General features: G+C 36.8%; 1 protein-coding gene across 1 annotated transcript in view; it reads right to left on the reverse strand.

Annotated features, from left to right (window-relative positions):
* Wdr49 (WD repeat domain 49) overlaps positions 1-18890 on the reverse strand; it is a 158727-nt gene that overhangs the window by 109296 nt on the left and 30541 nt on the right. Inside the window, exons 6-7 of the mRNA XM_029475360.1 lie at positions 9603-9770; positions 7818-7966 (exon numbers count right to left, since the gene is read on the reverse strand). Of these exons, the coding sequence (XP_029331220.1) occupies positions 7818-7966; positions 9603-9770 (317 nt within the window). The remainder of the gene's footprint in view (positions 1-7817; positions 7967-9602; positions 9771-18890) is intronic.

Below are 18890 nucleotides of genomic sequence, written 5' to 3' on the forward strand. Positions count from 1 at the left end.
TCAACAAATGGTGCTGGTTCAACTGGCAATGAAGAAGTAGAAGAATGCATATCAATCCATTCTTATCTCCCTATATAAAGCTTAAAATCCAAATGTACCAAGAATCTCCACATAAAACGAGATACACTGAAACTAATAGAAGAGAAAGTGGGGAGGAACCTGAACACATGGGCACAGGGGAAATTTTCCTGACCAGAACATCAATGGCTTATGCTCTAAGATCAAGAAACAACAAATGGGACCTCATAAAATTGCAATGCTTCTGTAAGGCAAAGGACACTGCCAACAGGACAAAATGACAACCTACAGACTGAGAAAAGATTTTTACCAATTCTACATTCTATAGGGGGCCAATATCCAATATAAGCTTCTGATTTCTAACACTTACTCTCATTGTATAGCCTCTCACTAGTAGAAAACAAGAGTGTGCTCAGAAGCACTCAATAACCCTGAATAAGAAATAGAAAAATATATAATTATAGAAAGATAACAAAAATGAATAAATAAATAAATAAATAAATAAATAAATAAATAAATAAATATGGGATATATTTCTTTCATATTTTTTAGGGTGTGAGTATGTATGGTAAAGAAGATACACAGCGGCCAGCTTCGGGGAGGCAGATCAAGTTAACTTGAGCCGATTCAAGGCCTAGATTGTTTGAAGGGATAGGGGTGGTAAAAACTTTCAGGATGGGCAAAGGTCACTGACTGAAGGCTTAGGGTAAAGAAATGCCTAATTAGCACGAGGGGACATTTCAGGAATCTCAGGTGCCAGCTGAATAGTTTCTTTTCAGGACAAAGGAAGTTGAGTTTGTAATCTTAACCAAGGCTACATGACATTCTGAAGGTAGAGAAGTGGGGGAGGGTTGAACTCCCAAGGCAACCTCAGATAAGGGGAATACCATGCCAATGAAGGGCATCTCCATTATGAGCCAGCTCAGACGGCTATCAAGTCAGTGGATGACTTGGACCTTAATTTACCGAGTTTTCACACACAAGAAGCATATAGAATATTAAATAGATTGGACCAAAAAGGAAAATATCTTAAATGCATAAGAATCAAAACACTAAACATAAACAACAACAATAACAATAAATATTAAAAGCTGAAAGGTAAAAGATCAAGTAACACATAAAGTCATAACTATCAAAAGTACACAGTACTCAGTGGAGACTCTAAAAAAACAGAAGGGGCTGGAAAGATATGCTGTAAGCTATAAGAGACCACAGATGCCAGCCAGCAATACAAAACAAAGCAAAATTTTCAATCACCATAGATGGAAAAAGTGAGATATTCCATGGTAAAGTCAAATTTAAGCAATATTTACCTATAAATCCAAATTTACAAAGTGTAGTAGAAGGAAAATACCAACAAAAGCAGGTTAACTACAGCCATGAAAACACAGGGAATAAATAATTCCAGACCTACAAAAACAAAGGACGGGAATCTTACCCTCAAACACAGATGTACCACACCACAACCAACAACAACCAATATCACCAACAACTAAATAACAGTAATTAACAATCATTGGTCATTGCTACCTCTGAGTATTAGTGATTTCAATTCCCAATAAAAAGATACAGAATGGATGAAAAGAAAAAAACCAAATCTATCTTATTCTACATTCAAGAACCACACTTCAACATAAAAGATAGACATTACCTCAGGGTAAAATATTAGAAAAAGACATTCTAAACAAATGGATCTAAGAAATAAACTAGTGTAGCCACTTTAATATCTAACAAAAATAGACTTCAAAACATAACTAATCCGAAGAGATAGGGAAGGACAACACATACTCATTTAATGAAAAATTTACCTAGATGCCATTTCAATTCTTAATATCTATGCCCAAAACACAAGTGTTTCCATGTTTGTTAAAGAAACACTTTTAAATCTTAATTCATACATTGACCCTTACACAATGATAATGGAAGACTACAGTACTTTAACCAATATACAGGTCATCTGGACAAAACCTTCACAGAAAAATGTTAGAGCTAACCAACATCATGAAACAAATGGACCTAAGAGATATTTATAGGACATTTTGCACAAATACAAAAGCATATACATTTTTTCAGTATGGACCTTTTCTCATGGTACTTTCTCCAAAATTAACCACATACTCAGATACAAAGCAAGTTTCAGCAGAACAAGACAGCTGAGATAAACTCCTGTACTAGCTGGTTTTGTGTATCAACTTGACACAAGCTAGAGTCCTCAGAAAGAAAGAAAGAAGCCTCAGTTGAAGAAATGCCTCCAGGAGATCCAACTACAAGATACTCATCCATTAAAGATCAATAGGGAAGGTCCCAGCCTATTCTGAGTGGTACTATTCCTAGGCTGGTAGTTCTGGATCCTATAAGAAAGTAGTCCGAGCAAGCCATGTAAACCAAGACAATAAGCAGCACCACTCCACAGTTTCTGCATCACCTCCTGCCTCCAGGACCCTACCCTGTTTGAGTTCTTGTCATGACTTTCTTCAGTGATGAACAGCAATGTAGAATTATAAGCAGAATATACTATTTCCTCCCCTATTTGCATTTTGGTTATTGTGACTCATTGCAGCAACAGAATCCCTAAATAAGATATTCTCTGTATCCTATCAGACCTCCATAGATTAAAGCTGGATATCAGAAACAAAAAAAGCTTACAATCTCATATAAATTGAACAACTTTCCACTGATAGAAAAAATGAATCAAGCAGGAATAAAGAAAGAAATTGAGGACTATCAATAGAAATGAATGAAAATGAATACATACCCAATTTATGGAAGAGAATGAAGTTGTTCTGAGAGGCAAGTTCATAGCACTAAGTAACTACACTGAAAAATAGAGACCTCATACTACAAAGTAGATGGTCCACTTGAAATCTCTAGAACAAAAACAAGAAATTACTCCCAAAAGGAGTAGATGGAAAGAAATAATCAAACTCAAGGCTGAAATCAATACAGTAGAAATAAAGAGAACAATGAAACAAATAATTGGTTCTTTGAGAAAAACAAGATAAATGAATTCTTAACACATGTTAAATAAAGTGAACAGAGAAAATATCCAAATTACCAAAATCAGAAATGAGAAGATGGACATAATAAGAAATGACAAGGAATCCCAGACAGTCATAAAGACATACATTAAAACCTGTACTTCAGTGAATTATAAACTGTTGTCTTGTTTAAAAAAAATGATATGACAAAGATTGAACAGAGACTGAGGGAATGGCCAACTAATAACTGGCCCACCTTGTTACCCATTCCATGAGCAAGCAGAAATCCCTGACCCTATAAATGATACTCTGTTATGCTTGTAGACAGAAACATATCATAACAGTCCTCTGAGAGTCTCCACCAGCAGTTAACTGAAACAGATGAAGATACCCATAGCCAAATATTGGATGAAGATTGAAAACTCTTATAGAAGAGTTGGGGAAGGAGTGAAGGCCCTGAATGGGATAGGAACTCCACAGTAAGATCAACAAAGTTAACTGACTTGGACCCTTGGGACCTCTCAGAGACTGAGTCAACAACCAAAGAACATACATGGGCTGGACTAAAGCCCTGGCATGTATGTGAAAAATGTACAGCTCAATTTCCATGTGGATCCTCCAACAACTGAAGCAAAAGCAATCCCTAAAGCTGTTGACTGTCTGTGGAATCCATTCTCCAATAGGGCTGCTTTGTCTGGCCTCAATGGGAGAGGTTGTAACTAACCCTGCAGCAACTTGATGCACCAGGGTGGGAATTCTTTTCTTCCTATTGGATTGCCTTGTCCAGCTTCAACATGAGGACTTTCATCTTGCTTATTGTATGTTCTTTTGTCCTGTTTGGCTGTGTCTCTTGAAGACCTGATCTTTTCTGAAGAAAGTGCATCTGGGGGATAGTGGAGGTTATAGAGATATTGAAGGAGTAGAGGGAGGAAAAACTGTTGTCATGAAGCATTGTATGAGAGAAAAAATGTTTGTTTTTCAAGTAAAATGAGTATTTTAAAATAAAACAGGAAAATTCTGAATATAGAATATTAAAATGACTGAGAAACACTTTTTGAAATGTTCAACATCCTCCTTAGTCATCAGGGAAATTCAAATCAAAACTATGGTTGAATTTCCATCCTTTGCCTGTCCGAAAAGTAGCTTGAAGGAGAAATGGAAAGAAAGATATTTCCCCCTTTGACCCTCATGCATCTTCATCATTTGAATTTTTAAAGGAGATATTTAATCCATTTATTTGTGCAATTGGAACAAAATGAAAGCTCTTTGTTCCTAGAAGAACAGACTGAAGTTGGGATTGGTCAGGACCAGTAGGTAATATCTTGTCATAACACAAAGCCCCACTGATTCTCTTGCTAACTCTAATTCTGGAGTTTGGATGCCAGACTATGGGAAAAATCAGAACCTCCAACAAAGAATCAGTTAAAAATTAATACTATTCTAGTGGCTAAATTGGAGTTAGTATCCTACAAAAGAACAGGAAATAGCAAAGAGGAATTAAACCCAGCTTTCTGAGTGGAATGTTGCTCCCCAGTAGAGAAACCTTTTCCTGTCCTTAAAATTCCTCCTTTAAATGAAAAGATAGCAAGCTTCCAACAGGACAGAACCTTAGGAGGAGTCCAAAATAAAGTTTCATTGGACTATAATAGTTCATTATGGTATCAAGTTTTTAAAGAATAAATTGTTTTATCATCCCTTGAAAGGTGGCTATAGCACAAGCCTCCTGAATGAACAAAAGTTTCAACTTGCAATGCGAGAAGTTATTTAGATCTGACTTTCTTTTATCCACAAATCCTCTAATTTAGCAACTTATTGATGATAGTACAATATAATCAAAGGCCCTTTATAAAACAAGATGATGTTTCATTTTTCCTGGAGTTCTAGTTTAACTACAACCCTATAAAATATCCAAAAGAAATTTCCAGTGATAAAGCAAAGGCTCAGCCCAGTAGCAGGAAGCCCTGCTGTTTGCTGTAGACATAAGAAGTTAGATTGCCATACATTTATCAAAGTGAAATGCATTCCACCCAATGTGAGTGACAGCATGACAAGCTTTATAATGATGCAACAGTTTAGTAACCAGAGTGAAAATTGAAGGACAAATTTGCTTTGGAAAGAATCCAGGTAGTCGTAATATTGATCACTGCTGTATGTGATCAATTTTGATTCATAAGACATGTTTTTGCACTTTCTTTTAAGATTATAAAACCTTTCATGGAGCTCCATAATGATGAAATATCTGATGTTTGTTTCATTTCTGTCTAGTTCAGATTTATTCACTTAACTATAATTTATTGAGTACCATGCACATGTATGGCACAATCCAAGAATCAGACACCATCCATGACTTCAAGAACACTGACATTGACTTACATTATCTTCTACCATGTAATTAAAATATTAATATGTGTTAGATTTTAGGAAAGACAAAAATAAATTTAACAAATAACTATTATCTTTTAGTCAAAATTTTAAAGTTAAATATAGATGCACAGTGCAGATTCTGTTAATTTCAATAATTGACGTCAGAACAAATTGTTCAGAGACCTCAAAAACTAAGACAACTAAATCAAGGAGGGTATCCTAAAGGGTCTGATTCTGAGTTTTCTTGCTGCTCTATATCCAAAGCAATGGTTTTCACTTAAATCTAGCAAAATGTAGTCACAAAGTAAACACTACAAGGCTAAAAGACTACTAACATCTTATAGAAGCAAACTAATGAAGGCACATGCATGATCCAATGAAGGACAATTGGAGTACACAGGAAGAAACACCCACATCTACATGAGCAACTCCAAAAGATCTGAAGGCTGCCAAACACCCGACATTAGGATTGTAATAGCAGACAGGAAACTGCAGGAGAACGTATTACAGTGCCAGGAAACTGTATGATGGTTAAGTACCAAGAGTCGATGCAGCCTGAGTGTGAAATTAATAAATGAGAAGAGAAAGAAGTGATATAAGACAGCCAGTGGGAGGAGGTCTTTGTGTGAAAGGTTGAGAATTTCAGAGTTGAGAGTCAAATGGAGAGTAGAGATGGAAGACTGAAGATTATTCATTCATTCACTTCTTGTCCTGCAGACTACTTTTTTGTTTGATTTGATTTTGTTTTAGGTTGTTTGTCAGTTAGGTTTTTTTTTATTAACATAATGAAAGCTATGTGGAGTCAAGCTTTTCTGCAAATATGAAGACTTGGTAAGCAAGGTTTGCATGATTCAGTATTTTTGAGGGGAAAAGGTCAGTTTTGGGTTTGGTTTGGTTTGGTTTGGTTTGGTTTGGTTTGGTTTGGTTTGGTTTGGTTTGGTTTGGTTTGGTTTGGTTTGGTTTGGTTTGAGTCTCTTTGTGTATCCCCAGATTGCCTAGAATTCACTCTGTATACAAGACTGGCATTGAAAAAAGTAGAGGTCCACCTGACTCTGCCTCCCAAGTGCTCAATTTAAAGTGTGCACTACCACGTCCAGCAAACACAAACATTTTAAAGTTAGAGCAATGATTTGAAGAGGGAAGATTATGAACAGTGTTTGGTTATTGAATCAACAAGAATTGGCAGCTGACTGATACCATTTAAGGGGAAAAGAGATTTGTGGTAGATTTTAGGAAAAATAAGTTACAAGAATTAATTTCAAGATATTAATTGGGTTGTAGATATGGGGTTGAATATTAAAGTCTAAATATTATTGTTGCTCCTATAACACAGATACATTCCTCTAATAAAGAACAGAAAAATATCTCCACTTATTATCCACTTTTATCTTCAGAACCAAGCATCTTGAAATTTCTCATTAATATATGTATATGTATGTATGTATGTATATATGTATGTATGTATATATATATATATATATGCATATGCTGAACACACACTTATACGTGTGTGTGCTTGCTGGATGTATTATGAGTACCACCTGTTCATGGTACCTGTGAAGGACAGAATAGTGCATTGGCCATCTGATACTAGTGTTGTGGGTGACTTTGAACACAACCATGTGGAGTCTAGAAACATAAGGTAAATCCTTCACAAAAGCAACAAGTGCTTTTAATCAGTCATCCATCTAGCCAAAAATCTATAATAGATTTGACTGAATCTTAAAGTTTGTAATTATGTAATATGGAAATTTTACAGTACATAAAATTTACTTTTGGATATTAAGAAATTTATTAATTAGATTTCTTAATGTGCTCAGAATTCAATCTAGACTACATGATTCTGGAGTCATTGCCCACTATATTGAGACTGCCCTATCAAGATAAGAGTACATCTCAGTGGTAGAGTGGTGTATAAGGCATGTATAAGGCTCTAAGTCAAATCCTTAATATCACCAAATACAGACAAAAGTGTTCCAGTAAGATCATCAGACACATAGACATTTAATTGAAAATCACCCTATACTTGATATATTTTCATTATCTCAAATGTATAATTTAATGAGTCTTTTAATATTAAAGTGATAATAGATAATCAACTCTGCCTTTTCACTATTTTACCTAAGCAACACTTCCTTATTCCCAAATCTGTTTTTTTTTTTTCATGTTGAATTAATGAGAACTTTGAATGCTCTTCACTTTCAATATCCAATAAAGGGAATTAAACCTTTAAGTACATGATTTGAACAAAAATTTAATGTAATACTTTTTGTCCAGGTGTCAAGAATTCTTATGAAGCAACAATCAATCAATACTTATTCCAAATGTAGAGTTCTCAATACTTAGCTAGTTTGCATGAACAAGTGATATCTCTCAGAGAAATCTGGGGTCCAAGGGAGATTATTTCCATAGGACCTTGAAAAGCAGTGGAAAAATAAAATATGTAGATGTACTTACTTTATCCCTGGAGAAGCTGAAAAGTTGTTTTCTCTCAGCAAAGAATTGAACTGCTATGACACTGGCTGAATGACCCCATAGAACACCAACTGGTTTAGACAGGACATAGGGATTCCAAAGGCAAACTTTATTGTTTATGCCAGCCGTTGCTAGTCAGAATTTAAAAGGAAATACAATGCTTTTAATAATCTTTTTGAAAAGAGTTTGTCACATGTATGTCTATAAGTTGAAAAGTGTCTCCTGTTGAACACTAGTATCCCCATCTTAAAGGAAGAAAAACACTAGCATTGCCCAACTAGACTTGCTTTCAGTTGAATGGAGGATATAGGTTGATGTTGAGGCAAGGTTATGCATGTGCTAAAATAGGAAAAGATAGTCTCATTTAGGAATCCACCCACAACTTGCCTGGGTACACTCATTCCCCTTTGCCGCACAGTTCCCTATCTCTAGGACACAGGGAAGTTATATAGCATGAAAGGTATTTGGGGGTGGGAGGGAAGAACTAAATGTTCACAGGTTACAAGTCAATAAATAAAAGTATTTTACCAATTTTTCAAGCTTGCCCAAGACACCAAGCATCACAAATACTTCCAACCTTGTTGTAGATCAGGTATTTCTGATCCTACAGAAATATTCAAGGACCATTTCAAGACCAACCTGTGTAGTATGAAATATAACTCTCTGGTTGTTTCTTAGTCTTGAACTGGCTATGCCGCTGTGATTATCATCCTTTCCAGCACTGCTGGAAGTGCCAAATAGATAAGTAGAGGACTGAATAACTAGCCAGCCAGTGAGTTAAATGGGAGATATATGAATCCTTACTAAACACTTGCAGCCTTCTCGGATATAGGTGTAATATTCTTGGAATTCCTTGCAACTTGCAAAGCCTATATTAAGGTATATTATATGTGCTGTTATCATTGAGAATTTTAAGTATCTGTGTTACTAACACCATTATTTTTTCTGTAAATGGTAATTACTAAATATGGATTTGCATGATCTGTACCATAGGCTATATGTGTTCTCTATAACTACTCCATTAATTTTTCAATAACAGATGTACATGTCAGGTTTCTAGTGGTTGAACATACAGATTCATAAATCAAATAATCAATTTTCAGAATATGTAGGTATCTCATTTAAAAGATTAATATTGGGAAAACATTATGTCTCCTATAACTTTGTATCAAAACAATATTACCATAATAAATTAAAACCAAGAGAGCCTCTAAATTTGTAAAACAAAAAAGTTTGAAAATATATTACAAAGAGTATTTAGGATTTGCAGTTATGCTGATATGTGCAAGTGTGTGTGCTTTATGCATTTGCATGTATACCTTCATGTACCTGTGACACATAGGTATATGTGCACATGTGGCATGTGTTTTTGTGTGCCTATATGTGTATATGTGTGTATGCATATGTATTGGTGATGAAAGTGATTGCTTGGTTGGGTTCAGCCTTTGACAGTGTTAGAAAGACAGGAGAATAGCAGATGCTGTACAAACTGTCTTCTTTCCCTATATCATCTTCCACCCCCACCAATTCTAATAAAAAAAGACTCATTAAAGCATTGGGGAGCTTTCTCATATTTCACCCCAGTGTAATTCAAACGCACTGCACATCATATGCATCATTATCAAACATTCTCAGGCAATAAAATGTAGGCTGCTCAATTTGGTCTCCCTGGCAATAAAGCAACAAGGTGCAGTACTTCTCTGCATACAAATTGCATAGTAGACAATTTATGAGGCCCTCATAGTTACCATGATTTATTTTACATACCAATTAAATTGAGCCGAGAGTGGTAATCAAAAGCGTGAATGCCCTGGGCAATGTTGAAAGATGTCATTTTAAGGAGTTTTTTTGACTTCTCTCTCCATGCCAACACCACAGTATTTATACCACTCATTGTACTGGAAATAAATGCATCTAAAGAAGCATTGTAAGTAACTGAAAAAAATAAGAATATAATCTTCAATTGTTTATTCATCAGATATTATCAATAGAAATATTTAAATATAATAATAGTAAAGTTTACTCTCAGTGTGTGCTGACATGTCTTAGCACTCAGAATAGCTCATTCACCCATCCCATTACCAAAGACTTTATAGCAAAAAAAGAATAGCATATCCCCATTCTGACTTTCCTCCCATTCTAGAAAACCTTAAGGGTTTTGTTTGTTTATTTTTTTGTTTGGGGAGGGCATAGATCAGTAAGCAACATTCAAATTTCACAAAAATTATGAGGCATTGTGTAGACAGAAAATTAACCAGTAGTCAAAATTTTATAGTTTACCACCCTGACCTGAGTTAGGCAAACAAAAACTACCAAGCTTCTGCTTGCTCTAGCTCACAGTTAAATCATAGTTTGTTTAAAATTTGAACAATCTAGAATGTTTAAGAGTAAATGGGCCAGGTCTCAGACTTGGTATGATTCCCAAATGTAGCTAAGATTCAGGTCAATATGTCGGACCCTTGTTCAGATGTTGTGGATAAAATCCTACTCCCTGTGCAAAGAATGGGCTGGCCACCTTGTATCATAATGGGTTTTCCTTCTTGTCATAATCACAAGCTCCCCAACTCAAGTAACTGGTTTTAGACCAACATGGAACATAACACCCTCTACACACATAGACTCCATCTCTTGTTTGTTTGTTTTTTTTATCAGAAAAATAATTTACTTGTATCCAAAATTGAAAGATATGTGCCTTGACACAAAGATGAAGTTCTTGCATCACCAAAGCATTCTGTCACTTGTATAGCATAGGGAAAGTTGCTTAAACATAACCACTTTTTCATTTTTTCTGCCTGCTGCTTCTTAGGCAGAATCAAGTGAGGTAACATAGTCTTGGAAGACAATTTTCAGTGGATTGGAAGCATTTCCATACATCTAATGAAGCTGAGCTCTGGCTGCCATTTAGTCAAGATTATCTTTTTAAAGGCATGTGTATCACAAACAGATGTGGAATGCAGAGGTAGTGTCTCCCTTTGAAGGAAATGGCAGGCATGAAGAAAAAAAAGTAGCTTTCTCTGGAGCAAAGGAATTGTATGTCCTGTGCTTCTGTAAAAAGCTCAGATTTCTTAAATATGGGTTTCTTCTCTACAACATCCATGGGTAGGCACAAATATGCCTTGTGGACTTGTAGCAAATGTATCAATTGCATGTGTGTGTGTGTATGTGTGTGTAATCTATTGCTCATTTCAAATGATCTGATAACATTGTATTACTGATTATCCTTGAGACAGTATTTTAACTGTAAATTGGAGAGAGCATGAGGACTGGCAGGATGGCTAAATCCAGGTCAAGTTGCTTACCTCCACTTGATGTCCTGAATCTAATACCAGGAGACCACATGATAGAAGAGAGAACAGGCTATCATATATTGTACACTGTTCCCCATGCTCATACCAGAGTGCACTCAGACACCATACACACACAGACTCACAAAGTCTCACACAAAGAAATGAATGTAAAAATAAATGTTTTCAAAAGTAAGACTATTCAGTCTTCATAATCCTTAGTAGGTACTGGTATGTTTAAATAATTGTAGTTTCTTAAATTGATACATTGAAACCTACTCTGCAAGGTAATGACAATTGGAAGGGCTCCACATAGGAGGTGAATAGGAATTTATGACCTCAGTATTGGGTTGGTGGCCTCATATAGGAAAACTGAGGGAGGTTGTGTGTTCCTTTTATTATGAGAAGACACAGCTGGAAGATAGTATTTATAATTCAAGAAGTGTCCTTTTCCAGACACTATGTCTACTGACAGTGTAATCTCTGAACTTTATGTCCTTTAGAACTATAAAAATAAATGTCTGTTATTTATGTTATTCAGAACATGTGCTTATATAAATATGCATAAACAAATTTCCAAATAATTGCTACAAGCAAGGAAGCTGAAGAATAGCTAGCTATAATCACTTCTATCTTACCTATTCTATTGAGTTAATTATTTCTAAAAGCAGCTGGAATCTGCTCATTAAAGAGCTGATATTGACACGGGAATGGCCTAATTTAATATATTTCATTTCTATCTCCCTAACTATTAATTATATCACATTCATAATTTATATTTAATGATATTGAGACTATTTAGAGTACCACCTACATTAGTTCTCATTGGTACCACAGACATTGGTTGTCAAAGGATGTTTTCCAATCTTCAAAATTACTGGGTATTTGTTAACACCTGTGGTGTGATGAAGATACTGAAGAACTAGATTCCCTCTGTACTTTAGAAATGTGACTCTGAGCTTAGAGGAATGTAAACAAAATAATCAGACAATATCTTATCCCATAGTATTGTTACACAGCATTGTACAAGGATAAGTTAAAGGAAAGGCAACTATGTAAGACTCAGTGTTTGGAAGGCATTTCACAGTCATTCTATTGATGACGGAGATATTACAAAACACATGACTTGCATTAAAGAATCAGGAAATAAAAATGAGAAAATTCTTGTGTGCGTTGACAGGTATGTGTTATTAGCAATAAGTAATAATAATGATGATAATTAATAATAATAATAATTAATAATAAGCAAATAACTATCACCCCAGGTTAAGGTTTATCAGTTAATGGTGCCTCCTGTTCTTGCAAAGAACCTGAGTTTGGTTCATGTCCAGTGACTCACAAAATATCCATATTCATGGGGTCTGACAATTTCTTCTCACCTACTTGGGCAACCTCACCTACATACACATTCCTTACCCTGAGACACACATACCAACACATATTTTTTTTTTAGTCTACAAATTAAGAATCTCCCAAAAGTATGGCAGTCTCTAGATGGTCCATCCTTTCGTCTCAGCTCCAAACTTTGTCTCTGTAACTCCTTGGATCCATCCCATAATCAGCCTCCAAATGCTGACACCATTGCATACACTAGCAAGATTTTGCTGAAAGGACCCTGATATAGCTGTCGCTTGTGAGGCTATGATGGGGCCTAGCAAACACAGAAGTGGATGCTCATAGTCAGCTATTTGATGGATAACAGGGCCCCCAATGGAGGAGCTAGAGAAAGTACCCAAGGAGCTAAAGGGATCTGCAACCCTGTAGGTGCAACAACAATATGAACTAACCAGTACCCCCCCGGAGCTCGTGTCTCTAGCTGCATATGTATCAGAAGATGGCCTAATCAGCCATCACTGGGGAGAGAGGCCCATTGGTCTTGCAAACTTTATATGCCTCAGTATAGGGGAACGCCAGGGCCAAGAAGTGGGAGTGGGTGGGTAGGGAGTGGGGGTTATGGGGAACTTTCGGGATAGCATTTGAAATTTGAAATGTATATAAAGAAAATATCTAATAAAAAAAAAAGAATCCCCCAAAGGAAACTGCATGACAGCACATATTTGTGCTGTCTCTGAGATGGGAGTATGAAAGAATTTTGAGCCCACAACCTACATTTTATTTTACAGATAACAAAACAAAACTCACCAACACAAGTTTAATAATGAAGCTAAAGACAGAAGGTGATTATTTCAAACTCGGGTCTGGAGTTCTGATATTAACTTGGTGATCAGAATAATGGTGTATAACATGACTATCACAGATTGAAACTCAATGCTAGATGCTAGCAGAGCCAAAATACAAATTCTGTCTGCAGAACCAGACTCCTTGACAACTATGACTGCTCATGTTGTAACATGCAGAAGAGTCACTGGAAGATCAGAGTGAAAATGTGGATTCTCGCTGTGCCAGCCTGACTGAGCATCACTCACATGGTTGCTCATAATGCTGCTTACACTCCCTAAGGACCACGCTTAAGGTAACAAGATGGTGGGAAGAATTCTGTAGAATATAGACATTACTACACATACTAAAGAACTAATCAACATTTATTAAGTTTCAGAAACCAAATATTTATTTAGAATCTGATGAAAACCATGAACTCCTTCAGAAACATGTGGACCGAAAGAAGTTTTTGTCTACCAGGATTTTAAGAACCTGCTCACCACAATTCATACCTGATAGAACTGAGGAACCTCTGAATGCAATGTAATGGAGGATTAGAAAAGAACACTCCACTTGCTTTCTTGTGTGGCTCTTCATACTGTTTTCTGGGAAAAGGTTTGGATATATACCCAGGAGTCCCCTATATGAGCCAGTCTGTACTCAGGCTCACCGTGCTTGCATCTGAGACTCCCAAGAACTGGGATTGCAAGCATATACCACTGCACCTGGCATCTTTGGACAATCCAAAGTTCCTTTTACTAATTATTTACGTTAATCGAAGCACAAGATAGATTCTGCTTTTTAGTCTTTTACTTCTTTAATGCAGATAACTTTAACCAGATGTTTAACTGAATCTCTTCTGCACTGGTGTTGAACACAGTCTCTTCTTCAAGACAAAAGGGAAGCCAAGATTAAAAAGAGAATCTCAGAAAGAGAAGCCTCTCGGGTACACAGACTAACTCACTATGAAGAGTCAGGAAACACAAGTGATGCTACTGAACAAGATGGTCCAGGTTTCCAGTCTGTTCTGAGCTCATCCTCCATTGTTAATTGCCCTTGCCCTCTTGGCTATTTTTTATAATGAAAAAAATCATTTGTTGGCTCCTTCTCATGTACCAGGCTGCATGACTGGAGTTCTCAGCCTATCATCATCTTCATTGTGCAAGTTATTTGAAGTTTGCTGAGGAGGAGATAGGCATTCTAAAACTCCGTTTGCTCCAGGTCATATAACTAATTACAGACAGAGAGGAGACTGAACTGATGGTGAGATCTCCTCTTCTCCTCTACTGTGTTCTCCCTTTCCAGCAAGCAGCACTGTTACACAAGTGTCGGGACCACTTCTGGGATTACTTCTTCTGCCTGCTACATTTCTGCACCCTGTGGCCTCACTCTGAAAACAAATCCCCACTTGAACTTCACTTTTCCCTTCCCTTTCCCTTCCATTCCCAACTCTTTCAAGTTGCTACGGAGTCTCCATGAGAACCACAGTTCTATATCTTCCCTAAATATCTCCATCCTTCTATCTCTATCTACAATCCACTGTACTTCCTTCTTATGAACGAAAAAGAGATGCTGACAGAGAGAGAGTGAAGAAGGCACGGATGGTGGGAGAGGGAAGGAGGTCTAAAGGAATAAGCTGTAAAGTGAATGCTTTGAGATGCCTTCGAGGAAAGTTCATTTCAGGGGCATTCACCTGCTGCATGATGGTAATTTTCTAAATATATCAAAGTATAAATATTTTGGATGTAAACTACTGTTCAGGGACTCGCTGAATCTATTTGTTTTCTTTTGTTTACAGAAAATATTAAAGATTACTATGGTTTGGCACTCAAAATCAGTATTGTAAGATCTAAGGTATAAAAAAGTTGTACCATAACCGTATCATCAACTCCACAGAAATTCCATAATGTAATTATAATAGAATCAAAACAGAATATTCCTATCAAGAAAATTTCCTACAAGTCTAGCAGTCTCAATTAATCTGGACCCCCGAGATCTCTCAAACACTGGACCACCAAATAGACAGCGTACACCAGCTGGCAGGAAGCCTCCCAACACACATATAGTAAAGCACTTCTGAGTGTATGTATATTCATTCAGAGATAAAGCATCTAACCCTTAAGAAACTGGAGGCCCCAGGGAGTTTAGAGGTGGGATGGGTGGTGGAGACATCCACGTGGAGACAGGGGGTGGGGATGAGGTATGGGATGTATAACAGTCTGAAGGTGAATGAGGCAGGGGATAAAATATGGAGTGTAAAAAATAAATTAATTTTAAAACAGGAAAAAGAAAATTTCCCAATTATACCCAATTACCGTCTTTGTTTGGGGGATTGAAAGACACAGTACTTTATCCTGCTCTAGTGTTCAAATCATTGTCCTAAACTTTGAATCTGCAGCTTACCAGCTGACACTTATGGGTCTGTAAGCTTACATACTGGAGTTTCAACAATTCATGCTTTATATATAAATCAAGGTACAACTTGGTTTTCATCTGTGGAATGCTAGATCTTCTGGGGATACATGAGTAAAAGATGAGAGAAGAAGGAAGCACTTCTTTAAAACTAAATTGTCTAGAAAAAAATTATTCCCTCACTTCTTTAATTGTAGTAAGAAAATCACATACATAATAAATTATACATATATAATACATATACATGTATATACATATACATGCAAACATGTACATAACACACACACATGCTCGCATGCACACAAGGCTTGACCCACCAAATGACTCAGAGAGATGCAGACACCCACAGTCATCCACAGTCAAACAGTGGATGGAGCTTGGAGACTCTTATGTAAGAACAGGAGGAAGGATTTCAGCCCCTATCATGATAGGAACTCCACAGGAAGACCAAGAGAGTCAACTAACCTGGACCCTTGGAACTCCCAGAGACTGAACCACCAAAGAACATTCAGAAGCTCAATCTAGGCTTCCCAAGACATATGTATCAGATGTGCAGCTTAGTCTTCATGTGAGTCCTGAACAACTGGAGCAGGGCTATCCCAAAATCTGCTGCCTGTATGTGGGGTATGTTCTTCTAGCTGGGCTGCCTTGTCTGGCCTCAGTAGGAGAGGAAGCACCTAGCCTCCCAAGGACGTGTAGTGCCAGGATAGGGGGATACTACCCAGGGGAAACCCCACCCACTCACAGGAGAAGGAGAGAGAAGGATGGGGGAAGGTTTGTGTGAAAGAGTGACCAGGAGAGGGGAAATGCATTGGATGTTAAGTGAATAAGTAAAAAATATATATAAAATAATTTTTCAAATCTCTCTAGAACATTAAGCTGTGGAACAATATGGGCTGGACAGATTATTATTTGGCTTTCACACTCTCAGTGAGTTTGAGAATTAAAGAGAAAAATAACTTAATTTTGTTACATTTTAAGAATAAAGGCAAACTTGAATATATTGGTTCAGTAAGATGTTGACTTTTGACACTTCTACTTTCTTGCTACATATGGATTTAAAAGGACATTAAAGATTTTTTTCTTTCATATTTAGGCTCTGTGTCTGCCTGTGACTGTCTCTGTCTCTGTCTGTCTCTGTCACTCTCGGTCTCTCCCCCTCCCCCCTCTCCCTCTCAAGTGTGTGTGTCTCCCTCTAAGTGTATGTGTCTCTGTGTGTGTGTGTGTGTGTGTTTGCGTGGTGTGTGTAGTTTGGGTGAGGAGTAATGAGATTGTTCTAGAAGAAGCTAGAGAAAGGAAAAGAAGGGCAAAGTAATATAATTTTATTTCAAGTAAAAACATAAATAAAAATTAAAGACAAAATAGAAAGGCATCCAAGGAACTTGCCATTAATTGATCCTTGTCCTCATTTGTACTGTCAAAATGAAACTGCCAAGGAGCAATTAGTTAATGGGTGAAGTGACTTGAAAATGAAAAGCAATACTCAAAAGTGAAATGGTATTGTGGCCTGTACTTAACATAACCAGGAGCCCACCACACTACACTTGGAACAGATCCAGGACTGGTAGGGAAGCCTGGGTCATTTATAACTAGGGATAAGTCTTACAGGGTTTAGGCTTTCAGTCTGAGTCATAGGAGGAAGCACCCCACTTTATTATGACAGTTTTAAAGGTTTTCTTCATAAAGAGGCATTCAGATCCTCGCCATACCTTGGAGTCTTATTCCATCAACGTTTCCACCCAAGCAACAGTCACATCAAACAGTAAATATAAGAAACATATGTCTACTTGGCCCTTAAAAGTCAAAAATGTGTTTTTAAAACAAAGCCCACGTGGCTAAACATATTTTTTTAAAGAACAAAATTAATTTCTCTGACTTGCAGAATGTCAGGCAGACATGTATGTATAATACAAGCAGCCTGAAGGAAGAGAATCCTTTTTTAAACCCAGGTCACCATCTCACAGCTAATTTCAATTGCCTTAAATACAGCATGAATCTCAGCAAGAAAGGCAGCAGGGTCTAGCTTCTCCTTTAACTGGGAGGATAATTGCATCCTGGGAAGCAAAACAGCACATACACAAGTCCCTAGACCCAGCTTCTCTTGCCAGCTTCATACCCATCAATGATAAAAACTCCTTGAGGAAACACAACCTGGTGTCAGTGTTTTAAGCTCTCAGTGCCAGCTCTATTAATTACTGCAACAATTAGTGTTTTTTAAATCTTTATTTGCTGGTTTTTATTTCCTTCTGTGTGTGACCAAAGGAAGTTGAAGAATATATTTTCATATAATAAAAGCCCATCATTTTCATTTTAGCAATATTTCTTCCAAACTGCATCTTCTAGGTAAGAACAACCACCGAGTGACAACCCAACCACTTTGTTCATTTGTTTATTTGTTTGTTTGTTTTTGTTTGTTTGTTTGCAGACAAGATCTTGCTCTGTGGCACAGGATGAACTTGAACTTTCTGTATAGCCCAGGATAACCCCAGACTTACAATATCCCCTCAAAAATTGAATTCTAGAATTAAAGACATACATTACAACACCTGGCTCATATTTCTTTAATTGTGACAGTCCCAGGCAATAAGTTCAAAAACATGCCCCATAGAATACCACTCCTTAAAAGAAAAGGCTCTGAGATTCAAGACAGTCTCTCTACTACTGCCCCAAATATCTATATTCACTCTGCAGTCATTTAAGGGTATAATTATTTTTTTGTTAAACTATGACACAGACCCAATAAGGAAAGATGAAAACACTTTCTCCTTCAAAGTTTTAATAAGTCTGAAACTTACGTCCTAGTGAAAGCATATATTAACACTGTTAGGACTAAAACTGAGTTTCCCACTGACATTTAATATAACAGATATTTTACTTTTAGGGTTTTTAAAAGCATATTCTCATATTTGTGGTATTTTCCTCACTTGTACATTCTCTTACACTCAGAAGAAAAGGGCTTAATATCTGCTTGAGAAACTGTAAGCATATCCACCAATACTGCTGAAGTGTGACAGATATCAAATCTAAGCAGCCATTACTTGGCAACCTCTGGAAGAGCAGGTCTTGGGAATCAGAGAGATCATGGTCTGCAATCTCTGCAGACCTCACTGAGCTACAGTTTGCTTTATTTTCTATTTCTCCCCCCTTTCATTTCATTTTCATCTCCCTCTATTTTCTTTTTTTTTTTTTAAATATTTTT

This window comes from Mus caroli, chromosome 3, assembly GCF_900094665.2.
Source record: "Mus caroli chromosome 3, CAROLI_EIJ_v1.1, whole genome shotgun sequence".
Lineage (NCBI taxonomy): Eukaryota > Metazoa > Chordata > Mammalia > Rodentia > Muridae > Mus > Mus caroli.